Here is a 13,339-nt window from a genome sequence, read left to right on the forward strand (position 1 = left end):
CAGAAAACAACTTTTGTCCCACTCACATATTGCAGACACATCAAACTTTGGCACTGGGGAATATGGAGAGACACATAATAAGGCTGCAAAAAAAAATATTCCCGGCCAAATCCCAATTAAAGCAGCCAGCAGAGCAATGGGGTTCATACTTCATGCTGCATTTCTTCTCTGCCTCTTACATAAGGCACAGTTATGTCACACTGTTATCCAGGAAATTGTTCTTTTTGTCCCCAGTTTGTTCAGTGCAGTGTCCCTCTGTCCCCCAAGCCGGACTGGTAAGAAGTACTTTTTTTTGCCATGAATGAACTGTGAAATGTATTGGTTATTAAAGCTTGCATTTCTGAGCCAGCTTGGGAGCCCAGGGTACAAGATTGTAGCTCAAGCTGTGAATCTGCTTTGATACTGCCTTATTAGTCATGATGGTCTTATAGTCAGGAATTCAGATCAGCTAGAACGTACCAGCTCAGCAACCCGGCACTTATCTCTGTGGATGCCATCTTGTGCTCCAGGATCTCATTTTTCATTTAAAATAATTCAGTCTCTGGGTCTTGTAGGTTGCAAAGGAAATCTTTCAAATGTGAATGGAGAATAAATCAATGCTGTGCTGAAAAGAGTCTAAAAAAGCAGTTCTAAAAGTAGACTGAATCTCTGGCACCTTGACTTTGAAGGCTAGTGACAATTGAAAATGCCAGTATTCTTAATTTTTATCTACTAACTAAAGCATTCAAAATGGAATTAGAATAGCCAGGTTATTAAGTTTTCAGGGGTGCAAATAAGCAAACTCAGGAAAGTGTCACCACCTTTTCACATTAACAAAGATTAGATTAGAAATAAAAAGACAGTTTGGTGTTATTAAGCCAAATTATTTTCAAGTTGGATGCAATGCTTTCTTTGCTCTCTGTCACTTTCTCTCTCTCATTCTCTCCATTTTCAGTAAGGGGCTCCCAAGCTGCCAGAGCTATCTCTGGTTGGGTGAGGAAAATCCATTCGCCACAAGACAGAAATGCCAAATTTAATATATGCCCAGTAGATTTCACAGTTTACTGCTCAGTGCAACTAGCCATGCCTCCAGTTACATCAACATTGCAAGTGCTGGGCTGAGCCACCAAGGAAGTTTTGAGAACAGTTAAAATAAAAACATAGTCAGAATAGGACAGAAAAAGCTGTTGTGCTATGCATTGATAGAGAAGTGGAAAGAAGCATTACAGTAAGTTCTTTTTCATGTGTTTGAGTGACACTCCTTTTATATTTCAGCCTGTGGAGTGCAAATTTGGGTAAGCTCTAATTCATATATATACAAATATATGTATATATTTAGGAACAAATGCTGTCCTCAATTGTACCTGTACCAATCTATCTACAGTGATGTAACTGAGAAGAGCAAATTGACACCCATTGTATATACTGGAACCTGTGTGTATATTTATACAGAAAATACACCCATATTCACACATGCAGAATAGTAAAATGTAAATAGAATGGGTGCAAGAAGGTTCAATAATGTTTCTTTCAAGTCATTTTCCCAACAGGGAAGGCACTGAAGAGGTTAACAAAGAGAATGGAAAGCAAATTGACAATAGGGTAAAGAAAAGGGGAAATGAGGTTTAAAAAAAAATGAACAATCCCAGGACACAATAGACCCAGAAGCGCAGACATGTGCATTCCCTGTAATACCGAAGCAAGTGAACTACGGAGCTGCAGCAACCCAGATACAGAAGAAGAGAAGCACTGAAAGAGGGGGTGAGAAACGTCAGAAAGAAAAAGAAAAGAAAAGAAAAGGAAAAAGAAAGGGACAGTGGCCTCAGCTACTAAGACAACCATGTGCATCTAGAGGGAAGGGACCCTTAAAGATGCAGTATTCCTTTAAAAAAGGTATCATAAAATTGGACAATTAAACACTGAACAAAAATTTAATGGCCACCCTGATTATGTTGACCCCATTTTCCTGGGGTCTTTGCTGCCTATCCCTTCCTTTCATGTTGTGCACAGATCTAGAATCCAGGTTCTCTCACATTCCCACCACTGAGGTCCTTCATTTGAACTCTTAGAAGTGGGAGGGAGGTAAGATCACAGCGAATGTGGTCCTCAAAAATTCAGCCTGGTCCTTGAATGAGCAGGACTGTGGGTGATCCTCATGCAGTGCTCCAAACTTCTCCTGTTGTCTGGAATATACCACCTTTGAGAGGGAACACAAAATGCCTACGTGGATTTAAGAAATTTCCACAGAAGATATGGAGGTGTAATTTCTTCTGCTCCTAACAGTTGTAGCAGCTGCCAGAAAAGGACAGAGGGAGAAGGAATGGTGCTCAGAACATCTGCTGGAAGACTCCTGTCGCAGATAAAATTTCTGCATCTCTTTTACTGGACCTGATTCCCAACGACCATGAAAAAGCTCATCTTTGGAGTAACTTCAGACTAACTTCTTAACGAAAGAAGTGCCATATGTTCAAGAGCAGAACTTACATATTGGGAGTGTCAGAGAAAGGAACTGGAATTTCCATGTCCATGCTAACAGTCCAGGAAAGCCCAGCCACTAAAGGCTGTATAACCACTACCTCTTCATGGCTGTGGAACTACAAGGTTGCTAACAATTCATATCCAATCCAATGCTTGTTTGTATTCTGGCATCTTAGAGAGGGTGCTTTACACATCGCATGAGGCACAATCTCTCCTGCAGATGCATGATGTTCCTCACTGAGGCAGGTTCAGGACTTGAAATGCTGACCACAGAAGACTGTCTCAAACTGCAGAAGGCCACAACAGTCCCTCACAACCTGCAAATCTCCTGAGGCTTAAAAGCCCTCTTTATCTCTATACAGACAGATTTCTGTGAAAAGAGGAAATGGAAATAAGAATGGTTTGCCAAATCCATTGGTTCCTTTAAGGAACCCATTGCTTCTCTCTTTTTGAATCATAGGCCATACTCGTAACTTTTGGGTGAGCTAAGTGTTTGTCCAAAATATGTAAGGATTACATTTTAATGAAGAGTTATCCTTTGGGATGCCAGTTTTCAACACAGAGAAAAATTCTCTTCCTCTGAGACGAAAGTTTTAGAAACAACGTGTACACTAAAAACCTTCACAAAACTTTTTCTGTGCTCATGGATCCACATAAGTCCTTTTAAAGTCCGTAAATGTGGTGGCCTACCTGTCTTCCATTGTGACTCTGTTGACAGTTGGGAGATAGCCTTTCTGTTGTTCTTCAGTATCTGTCACTCGAACTGCTAGATTAGAATCATCCTCCAAACCCCGTGTTTTCAATCATTTTTTCCCCTTGTGTCCTCTGGGTAGTCTTAAATAGTTTGTCTTTTACCAGAGGCCCTTAATATTTTGTCTATCAGACTGAATTTTCAAAGTTTCCTGCCACTGTTGTCACTCACTCAGTTGTGCTGCTGTTTCTAACGCTCGGAGTGGAACATTCTGGGCTTTCCTAGAGTTTTATATTCATATCCTTCCCAAAGAAGTCTTAAGTAAATACATCTTCTACCCTAAGCAGAACTTCTACTCATGGCAGAACCGAACCAGAAATAGCAGTAGTGCAGAACCAGAAATTTTAGTGGGGAAATCATTAGTACAGTCCCAGGCTGCATTGAGGATAGCCTCAAATGAATGGTACTGTACAAAAGCATACACAGTGTGGAGCTGTAAATATCCCACCCTCTTTGCTTCCCTCTAAAGAGGAAAGAGAGAACAGCTCTGTCCCCACATAGAGAAGGTAAGTACTGCATCTTTAAGGTCTCAGCAGTGAGGTAGAGGAGAGGAACATATTGTCAGTGTTTATACCTTTCTTCTTTGTTGAATTTGGGATTGGCTTCAGAGATATCCAGGCTTTTACTGAACATTGTTTTACTATGGCAGGAACAAAGCGAGAAAACACAGTTACTAGTGTGGACATTTTTATAAAAGAGAGTCACCTGTAGCAATGCTGGACCCAGCCCCCCAACCCATCCTCCCCTTTTAAAGCAATGCTCTGAAAAACCTTTCTTTAGCTTTACAGTCATGGCTCACGCCTACACAGTGCCCAGGTTCATTATCTTCCCCTGACTTCTGAGGTCTAAGATGACTTCCCCCATGCATACTTGTAAACCCTGCTCTCCTTCATCCAATTTAAAACCCAGGTACCACCTATTTTGTCACAGTGTCCAGAGAAAACAGAACATGCCTGAAGGCATTAATTGCAAATCATTCACTACTCACGACTTTTCCAGAAGACCTCAACACTAAGCATGCTCTCAGAAAAGGGCAAAATCAGACACATAGCCTCTTAGAGGAACTGTAATCCATTTTATATTCTGATTTGTAGGGTCTGCTACCACTTAACTCCCAACTCTCTTCCCTATACTCAGTGTATAGAGAAATGCCCTTCTTTCTCATCTTGGGTCTGAATCCCTGCAGCTTAGAAGTGAAATTCCCTGTGCTTTGCTAAAAGGGCAGCTCTCTGTAACACATTTCACTAGTAATATGCTTCACTGTTTCACAGAACACTGCTTCCTAATGTTAGCTGATCTCTCATGCAAGCTCTCCACTTCAAAAACTAGAAGAAAATGAATAGTTAATGAAGCCCATTTTAGAATAGTTTTTGGACCCTCAGAGCAAAGCTGCTGAAAAATTCTGGCATATCCCCACCGGATTCTAGCTTCCATGGAATTCTTCCTAGTCCATGTGATTTTAGCACAAGGGACAAATTAACTGATGTTAAACTAAGCTCAGAACCTACTTCCTTTCTTTTGACATTTCAATGAAATACCAGATAGTCTGAGAGGTGGGGATATGAGAACAGCAGAAGTAATTAAGATATAATTATGGACCCATTTAGTTGACAACTAGCAGGGAAACCCAATAATAAACAAAACTTAGTCACCAGTTTTAGAGGGGCTAAAGTTTGTGCATACCAACTTTGCCATTTACAAAGATCCGTTGGAGAGCACCTGGAGAGGTTGGCACAAGCATTTCAAGGAGCCTGTAAGCTCCACAAGCAGCTTTTGTCCCTTGTCCATTATTTAAAACCAGCTCACTGAAGGAGTATATTTTTCACTTAATACTTTCTCAGCCTGTAGGGCTGGAGGCTGCCAGGTTTTAAATTTCATTGAAAGATATGCCCTAAACAAGCCAAAACCAGACACTTGTAGGGCCCTCACATGGTTTCCAAATTCAAAATAAAAAATATAAAATAAAACAGACATGTAAACCCTAGGTTGCAACGTAAATCCTCTTTATGCAAGCAAACATCTGTTTACTACTGGGAAAGAGGACAATGGAATAAATCACAAGGCACTCGGGTGTGTTTTGCCCAGTGGTTGGAAGTGTATCTTTGCCAGCTCAAGGAAGAAGCAATGGCACTGTGTCTCCAGATGTTTACACAAGTCATCTCTGTCTAAACAGGAGGCCTGATTCCATGGTCAATCTTCCTAGCATTGTAGGATAAAAGCAGTGAATAGTCATCTCTTGAGAGCAAAAAAAAAAGTAATTCTTAAAAAAGCATCCACCTTGGGGATTTAAACCCTACTGCTGTAAAATCCACTGTCAGTGGGTCATTTCACGGAATATTATATGCAACTAGCCATTAAAAATCCCCATTCGTGGTGGAAGGCACTTGTCACTTTGTTACTGACTGTTCTGACAGATGGTGCCCCATCAGCCATGCATCGTCCCCAGACACTCCCCATGCAGTGGGGCTCGTTAATGAAGCCAGCTCATGTTATAAATGACTGTGCTGCCAGCAACACAAAATGGGCCGTTGTCATCTCTAGATGTGGATGGGATGAATTATGGAAGCTCACACGTGGAGTAAAATAACATCTCCCCTTTAACCCCTTCGAAAACAAGCACTACCGTGCCCACCATCATCAATCATGGTGTTATTACATCCCTTTCTCCACCCTTAATCACATTTTTATGTCTGTTCCTCACTTGTGGTATGCATTGTCCCATATCTCTTTTGTGCCTGTAGGTTTTGCTTCCTCCTTAAGTCAAAGCCCTTCTTTGCTGATATGTAACCTCGATGTATTTCTGCTCTGAACTTATCCCAGACCTTTTGACTTCAACTGTTTCCCCATGTGCAGAACCAAGTGAGATATTTAAAAGCAAAAGAAATACTTTGGATAGCAAGACACAGCTTTGTCTCTTCAGGCTTCTGAATCCAAACTCAAAATTCAGAGCTGGAAGAAAAGGTTTCAGCTCTCAGAAAATGCTGTGATCAATTGAACACCTGTTTGTTCCATCCAGTTGGACACTCCCTGTGAAAGAGCCTTGGGGTGGGGGAAAGTGATTTGCCTCTGCCTGGCTCTGGGAGCCTCACGTCCCATGCATCTCCCAGCAGCAGAGCACACATTGCAGGTGGAACAAGGCGTGAGTGTTGTGCTCATCCTTACTCCTTTGAGGCCTGTTAGGAACACTGAGCACTGAACACTTCCTTCACCCACACCTCACACCAAATCACATATTTGAGACAGGTTTCCAACCTACAATATGTCAAGATATCTTTATGGCAGTCTCAAGGCCACATATCCAGTCTGAAATAAGTCCTAGCAGATTCTGGAAATCACCATTCTTTCTTCACTGCAGATAGAACTGTAACAATTGCCAGAAAAAGTTTCCAGCAATTCTAGGGGCCTCTGGAATATCTATGAAACTTTTTCATGTTCTTCTCCCACTTTTCAGTCAGCAAAGGGAGTTTCTCGGCACAGCAGGCTTTTTTAAAAACAGATCTTAAGAGCTGAACAAATAAAAAAATATGTCAAAACAGAAACAGAAGTTACAGCATCAGCATCATCATCATCATTTATATATGGGAAGTGTTTTTTTATATTGATTGATTAATGCCAGTGTGAAACCAGATGCATGTGCTTCCCTTAGGCTAGTCATAGGGAGTGAGGAAGCAGCTTCCATGGTTCACATAAGTGCATTTCCACAGTTCACTTACTCTCCCAGAACTTGCCTTGAGGAGACACTATTTTCCTCTGCTGTTTCTCCACAAGACAGACTCTTTGATAGAAAAGAGGTAAATTATATATATATTCCATTGCTTTACAAGCATGTGGTGATTTATGTACCTTTTCAGATGCGTGCTGGCTCCGACAGCACATTTTGGAGGCATCTACAGATGCCTGGACAGGGCTTTTCAGATTGAAGTAGTTTTGATGACATGGAGCATGGTGGTGTTCATTTAACTTCAGGTGCCCAAAAGTTACGAACCTAATTCAAGGTAGTCACCTTGATTCCTGTTGTAGGCTCTGGAGTCCGAGAAGAACTAACAGAAGGTAATTTATCCTGTTTGACAGGACACATGTGTCTGAGACCTACCAAAGCCCTCATGTGTCCCCATTGCCCAGTCAGCCTGTATTGCAAGCTTAGAGTGCATGCCCATGCCCTCAACAATTAAACAGAGGTGAGATGAGTCTTGCCCAGAGGACATGGTGGCTTCCTGAGGAATAGCTGCAAGCAAACAGAACCCTTAAGTCCCTGGCAGGACTTCTGGTCCCATGTGCACAAGCACTGCTGTATGCCAGATCAAGTTGCAAACGTGACTGGAAGTTGTAATGAGTCCTGGTGCAAACAGAAAGGCCCCAGAGCTCCTGTGCATGTATAACACAAAAGAGGCGAGCAGACCCAGGCAGGCAGGGCTCCTGGGTGAAGCAGGGACCCACCTCTGCCCATGTTGTGCCATTTCAATAGCTCTGCGAGCAGGAACTGGGGATCCGCCATCTGTCACACTGAGAACCTCCATGGACTTCCTCTCCGGCCGCCGCTTCCCGTGCCTGTTCAGCATCGGGGAGTCCACACGCTTCCTGGGGGGATCTGCACGGAAAGAAAACGCTGTCAGCTGCATTTCCTTGTGACTTAACTCATGCAGGTTGGCTAAATCCTCTCTCAACAATTTCACTCTCACACCTCTCCTGCAAAGACACATCTCTTCATGATGGAGGTGAATATTTGCGGTCTCTCCCTTCCTCCAAGCTTGCAAGCATTAGGACATAGCTTGCAATCCACCTGCAGAGAGAAGGAGCCTTGCCACTGCCCTGAAGGTATTATGAGCACTGTAAAACAGAGGTACAACTATACCACAGCCTGCAGAAATTAGCTTGCAAAGCTGATAACAGTAATAACAGCATGATACAAGGTGACAGCGTGGACTATAGCACAAGCTGTTAGGCAGAGCATGAGCCATCTAGGGATCCTGTGTATGTACTCAGGTTGTTAGAGCTCGCCTTCCACAGCCCTGCCAGCCAGATTAAATGTGACACAGGGACATGAGTACACTTTAAACCCAGAATTGCATTCTGCTCTGAAAACATACCATCTTTTTGCATCTTTAAGATTAGGTTTCAGGTTTTTCTTGCTGATTTACATTTTTACTCCTTCAGAAGCATTACAAATTAAACATGCTTGTCTATCTTCAACAAGAGCCACACCACACAGCTTTTACTATTATAGTAAATGAAATGCTTTACACTTTTTATTGTGTAACAATTCTATGAGGTATCAAACTGCTACTTTAGCTTTGCAGAGTGAAAACTGAGATATGAGTGAGATATTTAAAAGCAATTCATTCCTGAAGATGTTGACAAACATTTACTGAGGTTCTGAGGAGCACTTAAATTGTTCTGAAAAGAGTCTTTAGATACCAAAATGCATCGCAGAAGGTGACTTAACAAACCATCCACACCTTCATGGTGAAGCAGGGAACCAAATACAGACCTGCTGAGATGTTCTATTGCTAACACCTCTCATGGCATCAAAACATTATAAAGGAGAAAGGCAGAAAAAAATACAAAAGGATTTTCTTTCCTTTAGCTGGGCTATTTCAGTTCCCTGCCTCTATTTAAAGACACATTTTTTATTTTAGTGAAGAGTGACCACTTGTAATAGAAAGCATCCTTCACCCCTGCTGTTAGAAAGAAGCCCACAGTGCCCATTCCTTAAGGTTTCTTCTTCTGCCAGGATTCCTGTACAAAACCAGAAATACCATACTTGACAATTCTACCTCTACTACCTGCTCTTTATTATCCTGCCCTCCTCACATCACCATGTACTCATTTCTTCTCTCTTGAACATCATGTTTTTTAGAACAAGATCTCTTTGAGGCAGAGCTTATCCTTGAAACAATGAGCATAAGCAAAGATGGTTCAATGCAAATGGATTAGTGATAACAACTGACCCCATTACAGTATAATCCAAGTATTCTTTATGTTAGCAGTAATAATGCTCCACTTAAAAATTAATTAGAAAAAAAGTGCAGTTGTATCTCACTCCATTTCAAACTCTATCCAGTAATAAGAAGATAGCAGAAAATGGTATAGGCAATGAGCTCCAGATAAGAAAAAAAAAAGAGTGCATAAAGCTGACAGAAAACCAAAGGGAGATAAACCAAATAAAGCATTGATACTGTGTGACTTCACCTGCATACGTGTAAGCTGGGACAAGGTTTAGGTATTTCAAACTCCTGCTTCTTCAAGCAAGTTCAAAATATGGGACAGAATTCATGCAACAGAACCATTGGTAGTTCAGGAGTGTTTCTACAGCACAGTAACACACATAACAATGATGTCCGGAGTGTATATATAACACAAAATGAATACAAGTTTTGTAGCAGGACATCAGACAAAAAAGAAAGGTAAAATAGTGCAGCTTAAAAGAAAGGACCAAGGAAGATGAAGAAAGCATCAAATAAAAGAATGGTGATGAATAAGCTCAAACAATAGAAACTAAACGAGAAAGATAGAAAAAGACAAAATATTTTATGAAGAGGTGTTTTAAAAGTCATTTTGATCCATGCATGTTCAAAACAGAAATGGAAATTCAGCTGAGTGACATTTACAAAAGGGACAGACCATTTTTTTAAAAGCTGGACTTTAAAAGACAGCAAAGAAGAAATCTGAAGACGAATTAGCTAAAAACTTGAAGGACAGTCTTTTGTACAGCCATCAGAAAGAGAAAACCTGAGAGAAGGACATTAGCCAGAGGGGCCCTGAGGGAATCAACAGAACAATTGAGGAGGAGAAGGATATTGCTAACAAGCTAAATGATTCTTTTATATCAGTCCTTGCTGCTTAAGATGCTGGAAGACATTGATTTCTAATCTATATTTTAAGCTATTAAAGACAGAGAATAAGCAAAAAGAGAAGGTGGTGAAACATGCCTATGAATTCAGACACAGCAATTAACAAAAGTTGGATGGAAAATACATCCAAAGCTTGCATTAATGTTGTTGAGCTTCTAATAAAGGTATTTGATGCCCTTTTAAAATTGGCTACAATCTTACACTACACATGGCCGAGAGTACCAAGTATTGTACGTACTTTTTAGAAGGGTCTGATTAAGAAATGACAGGGCACCACCACTGTCAAGTCTAAAGACACTAAAGGATTTGTCAACTCCACATGCACCCTGCCATAATGACTAAAGTGGTGTCTTACAAAAGCTGTAGAAGATTTTACAGAAGGCCAGGAATTAAAAATGGGAAAATCTCCAGTATCTGCCCTTCTCTTCATTGACCCTCTGGACATGGTGAAAAAAAGATGTAGTCCAGTGACAGAGACAGTACTAAGGATGCATTTTCCTTTTATTTCACACCAGAAAAGCAAAGCCTTTCCTAAGGATTTTTACATAAGAAGACAGAATCATATAGGTAATGATCCAATTATAAATCTGCCTTCTCACAGAAGGTGGGAAACAAAGATTCACCTTCTGAGTTTGGATAAGGCATCTCTATCCTCTATATTGGTTCTGGCCCAACCTTTTGTTCTCTGGTTTATTAAGAAACTTCATCCCACAAAATCCTTTTTCTCAAGGAGACATTAGTTGACATTCAGTCCTTTTACTCAGAAGTTTCTCATTCCCATGTTTTCAAGTAAAGAAAATGGAGCTGCATGTGAAAAATGTTAGAAGTGGCCCTTCCTTGGCCCTTGGAAGAAACTTCATACAGCTGAAACAGACAAAGGGACACTAGAAGAGAAGGCAAGCTGTACCTGGCCATATTAGCTGCATCTATCCTTTCTGAGACTTAATATGTCAACAAAGATGAAAAAGCAAAATACCCTCAGATGCTTTTTTTTTTTTTAGCAAGAGCTCAGACAATGTACAACTCTCATGAACATGGTTTCTTCAAACTGCTATTATTAAACTGTTACTTCTTCTTTCTTTGTGCAAGGCCATTGCTAATGGCTAATGATGAGATATTCATCAGACACATGACTGCTCCTAATTAAACCTTGCCCCATGTTCTCAGAGATACCGCTGGGAACAGAGGATGTGGAAACCCCCTGTGGAAGAGAAAATACAACATACAAACACTCAAAGAATAATGCTCAAATATGCAGGGTAGGCACACAGACACAGTCAGTGTTTCCCTCTTAAAAAAATACAAGAGTGGACCATAATATTTCAGTTCAAAACATGACAATATTTTGGCACGTGGAAGAGACATACGATGCATTTAGGGCATAGCTACATATCCACTCACATGCTTGGTTTGAAGATTCTAGAGTCACCTTGTTTCTTTTCTTATGACAAAAGCATTTCTAAAACAAGATGATGCTGTCCTTACTTGGCAGGATAATCTGTTTGACAAAAGCTGATTAGCAGAGTGCTAGATGACAAACCAGACTGAGCAAGGAGCTGTTGACCACAGGACCTGCAGCTGGGACACCTACCCATCTTCATCAGGATCCCTGCTAACATGCTCTCTGTAGCTCCGTCCAGGTAGGAGTTTAAAAATTGCTGTGTTAACTAAGAATTTTCTTCTCTTCTCCCACAGAAGAGATTTCCCTGCCAAACTTTAGGGCCTGGAGCCTGGAACTTGGATAGGTTAATAATTCAATGAAGCATTAACAAATGCAGTGCAATACAGCACTGCCCTGAAAGCTTGTGAGATTCCAGGCCTTCCACTGAAAATACAGTGCACTTTGCTTCTAGTCTTCAAAGTGCCAAAGTACAATACCTGAGAATCTCCACACGTCTATGCAAAATTCTGTTTCAGATCATTGCTAGAAGTGACTAATCCTTTATTAAACTTGTCTGCACATCAAGAGTTACTTATATAGTTAGCTCCTTGGGGAGCAGTTTTCCTGTTGTCTGGATTAGTGGTGATCAGGAGCATTCTAAAAAGTCAATGAATAAATAGGAATAAAGTGGTATCACAAGAGCTTTATAAGATATATAATCTTACCGTGCATTAAGCTTTTAAAATCTAAGTCTAAAAAATCAGAATTTGATTTATATACTATAAAACATCTAAGTTATATGATTCATACTTTCAGCAGTGCATGTATTCACTTACAGAGAAGAAAATGTGCCCATATATAACTGCAGAGGGATGCAGCCACACAGCTTCTTACTAACTGAAGTCCATGAGCAGCCTTCCTGCACACTGCAAGGAGAGGTGTAACTAGAAAATTCTGCCACTAGATTATACTGCTGCTAAAACTCATCTGCCTGCATAGAGCCAGCCTGTAGGTTCACAGCACATTTTTTAAGATCCCATTCAAGACCTATTTCTGCACTGTGAGACAGACATGTCTCAAAAGATGAAGCCTTCTAGTTAAACCATGGAATAGACCTGCCTGCCCCAGGCTGAGGATTCTCACCAGTGCTGTGTACACTGTTTCACTGGAAAGGTAACAGTGATGCTAGGGTTTGGGTTTAAATTAAAGTAAATTTAGAATTTAAAAAAGAAAAGGTAAAGAGAAACAAATTCAGATGGGTTCATGGTGACTGAGGTCATATTTGCAGTACCTATTTCATTTCTAGGGGGAAGATCCTCATCTTCATGACTAGGATACCTCTCCTTCCGGTCAAGCAGAAGAAAATAAATCATTTTTTCTTGATTTTCTCTGAAAAAAAAGAAAGAAAAGAACCTTTAGATTTGAAAAGAAAAAAAGGTCAACATGTACAATAAACTTTCTCATCAAATAAACAGTCACAGTTATTCTAAATGAGTTGGAAGTGGTCATGTACATGACAGCTAGATACACGACCCACAAAGTTTTTGAAAGCCTTGCTGTCTCCAACAAGCAGCTAGTGAGGAAAGGAAATAAGATCCCCATGTTACACACACAGAACAGAGGCACAGGACAGTAGAGGTTATGTGTCCCCAGGAAGTCCAAACCAATAGTGGCAGCCAGACAGGTCTCCTGAACTTCTAAGTGCTCTTTCTACTACGTGTCCCTCTTAACACCTCAGGAGATACACCAGCTCTTAGGCACAGGCTTGGAATAAATAAAGATTTGGCAACAAAGGCATATCCAACACACATATCAGCAATCATACCTCCCCATCTGGACTGTGCAGCCCGTGTTTCAATGAAGTGACCTGGCCTGGCAGCTAGGGAAGAAATAGCCCAG

At 40.9% G+C, this 13,339-nt stretch overlaps 1 protein-coding gene across 12 annotated transcripts in view; it reads right to left on the bottom strand.

Annotated features, from left to right (window-relative positions):
* The window catches only part of BRSK2 (BR serine/threonine kinase 2), a 304,023-nt gene that overhangs the window by 39,565 nt on the left and 251,119 nt on the right, over nucleotides 1-13,339 (bottom strand). For 7 of the 12 annotated variants that reach the window (XM_063398200.1, XM_063398199.1, XM_063398201.1 and 4 more), the window contains 3 exons: nucleotides 12,732-12,829; nucleotides 7,646-7,796; nucleotides 3,783-3,848 (listed from right to left, as the gene is read on the bottom strand). In XM_063398200.1, the coding sequence (XP_063254270.1) occupies nucleotides 3,783-3,848; nucleotides 7,646-7,796; nucleotides 12,732-12,829 (315 nt within the window). The remainder of the gene's footprint in view (nucleotides 1-3,782; nucleotides 3,849-7,645; nucleotides 7,797-12,731; nucleotides 12,830-13,339) is intronic. The other 5 variants (XM_063398205.1, XM_063398204.1, XM_063398202.1 and 2 more) reach the window with 1 other exon arrangement.

The sequence above is a fragment of the Prinia subflava genome, chromosome 5, assembly GCF_021018805.1.
Source record: "Prinia subflava isolate CZ2003 ecotype Zambia chromosome 5, Cam_Psub_1.2, whole genome shotgun sequence".
Lineage (NCBI taxonomy): Eukaryota > Metazoa > Chordata > Aves > Passeriformes > Cisticolidae > Prinia > Prinia subflava.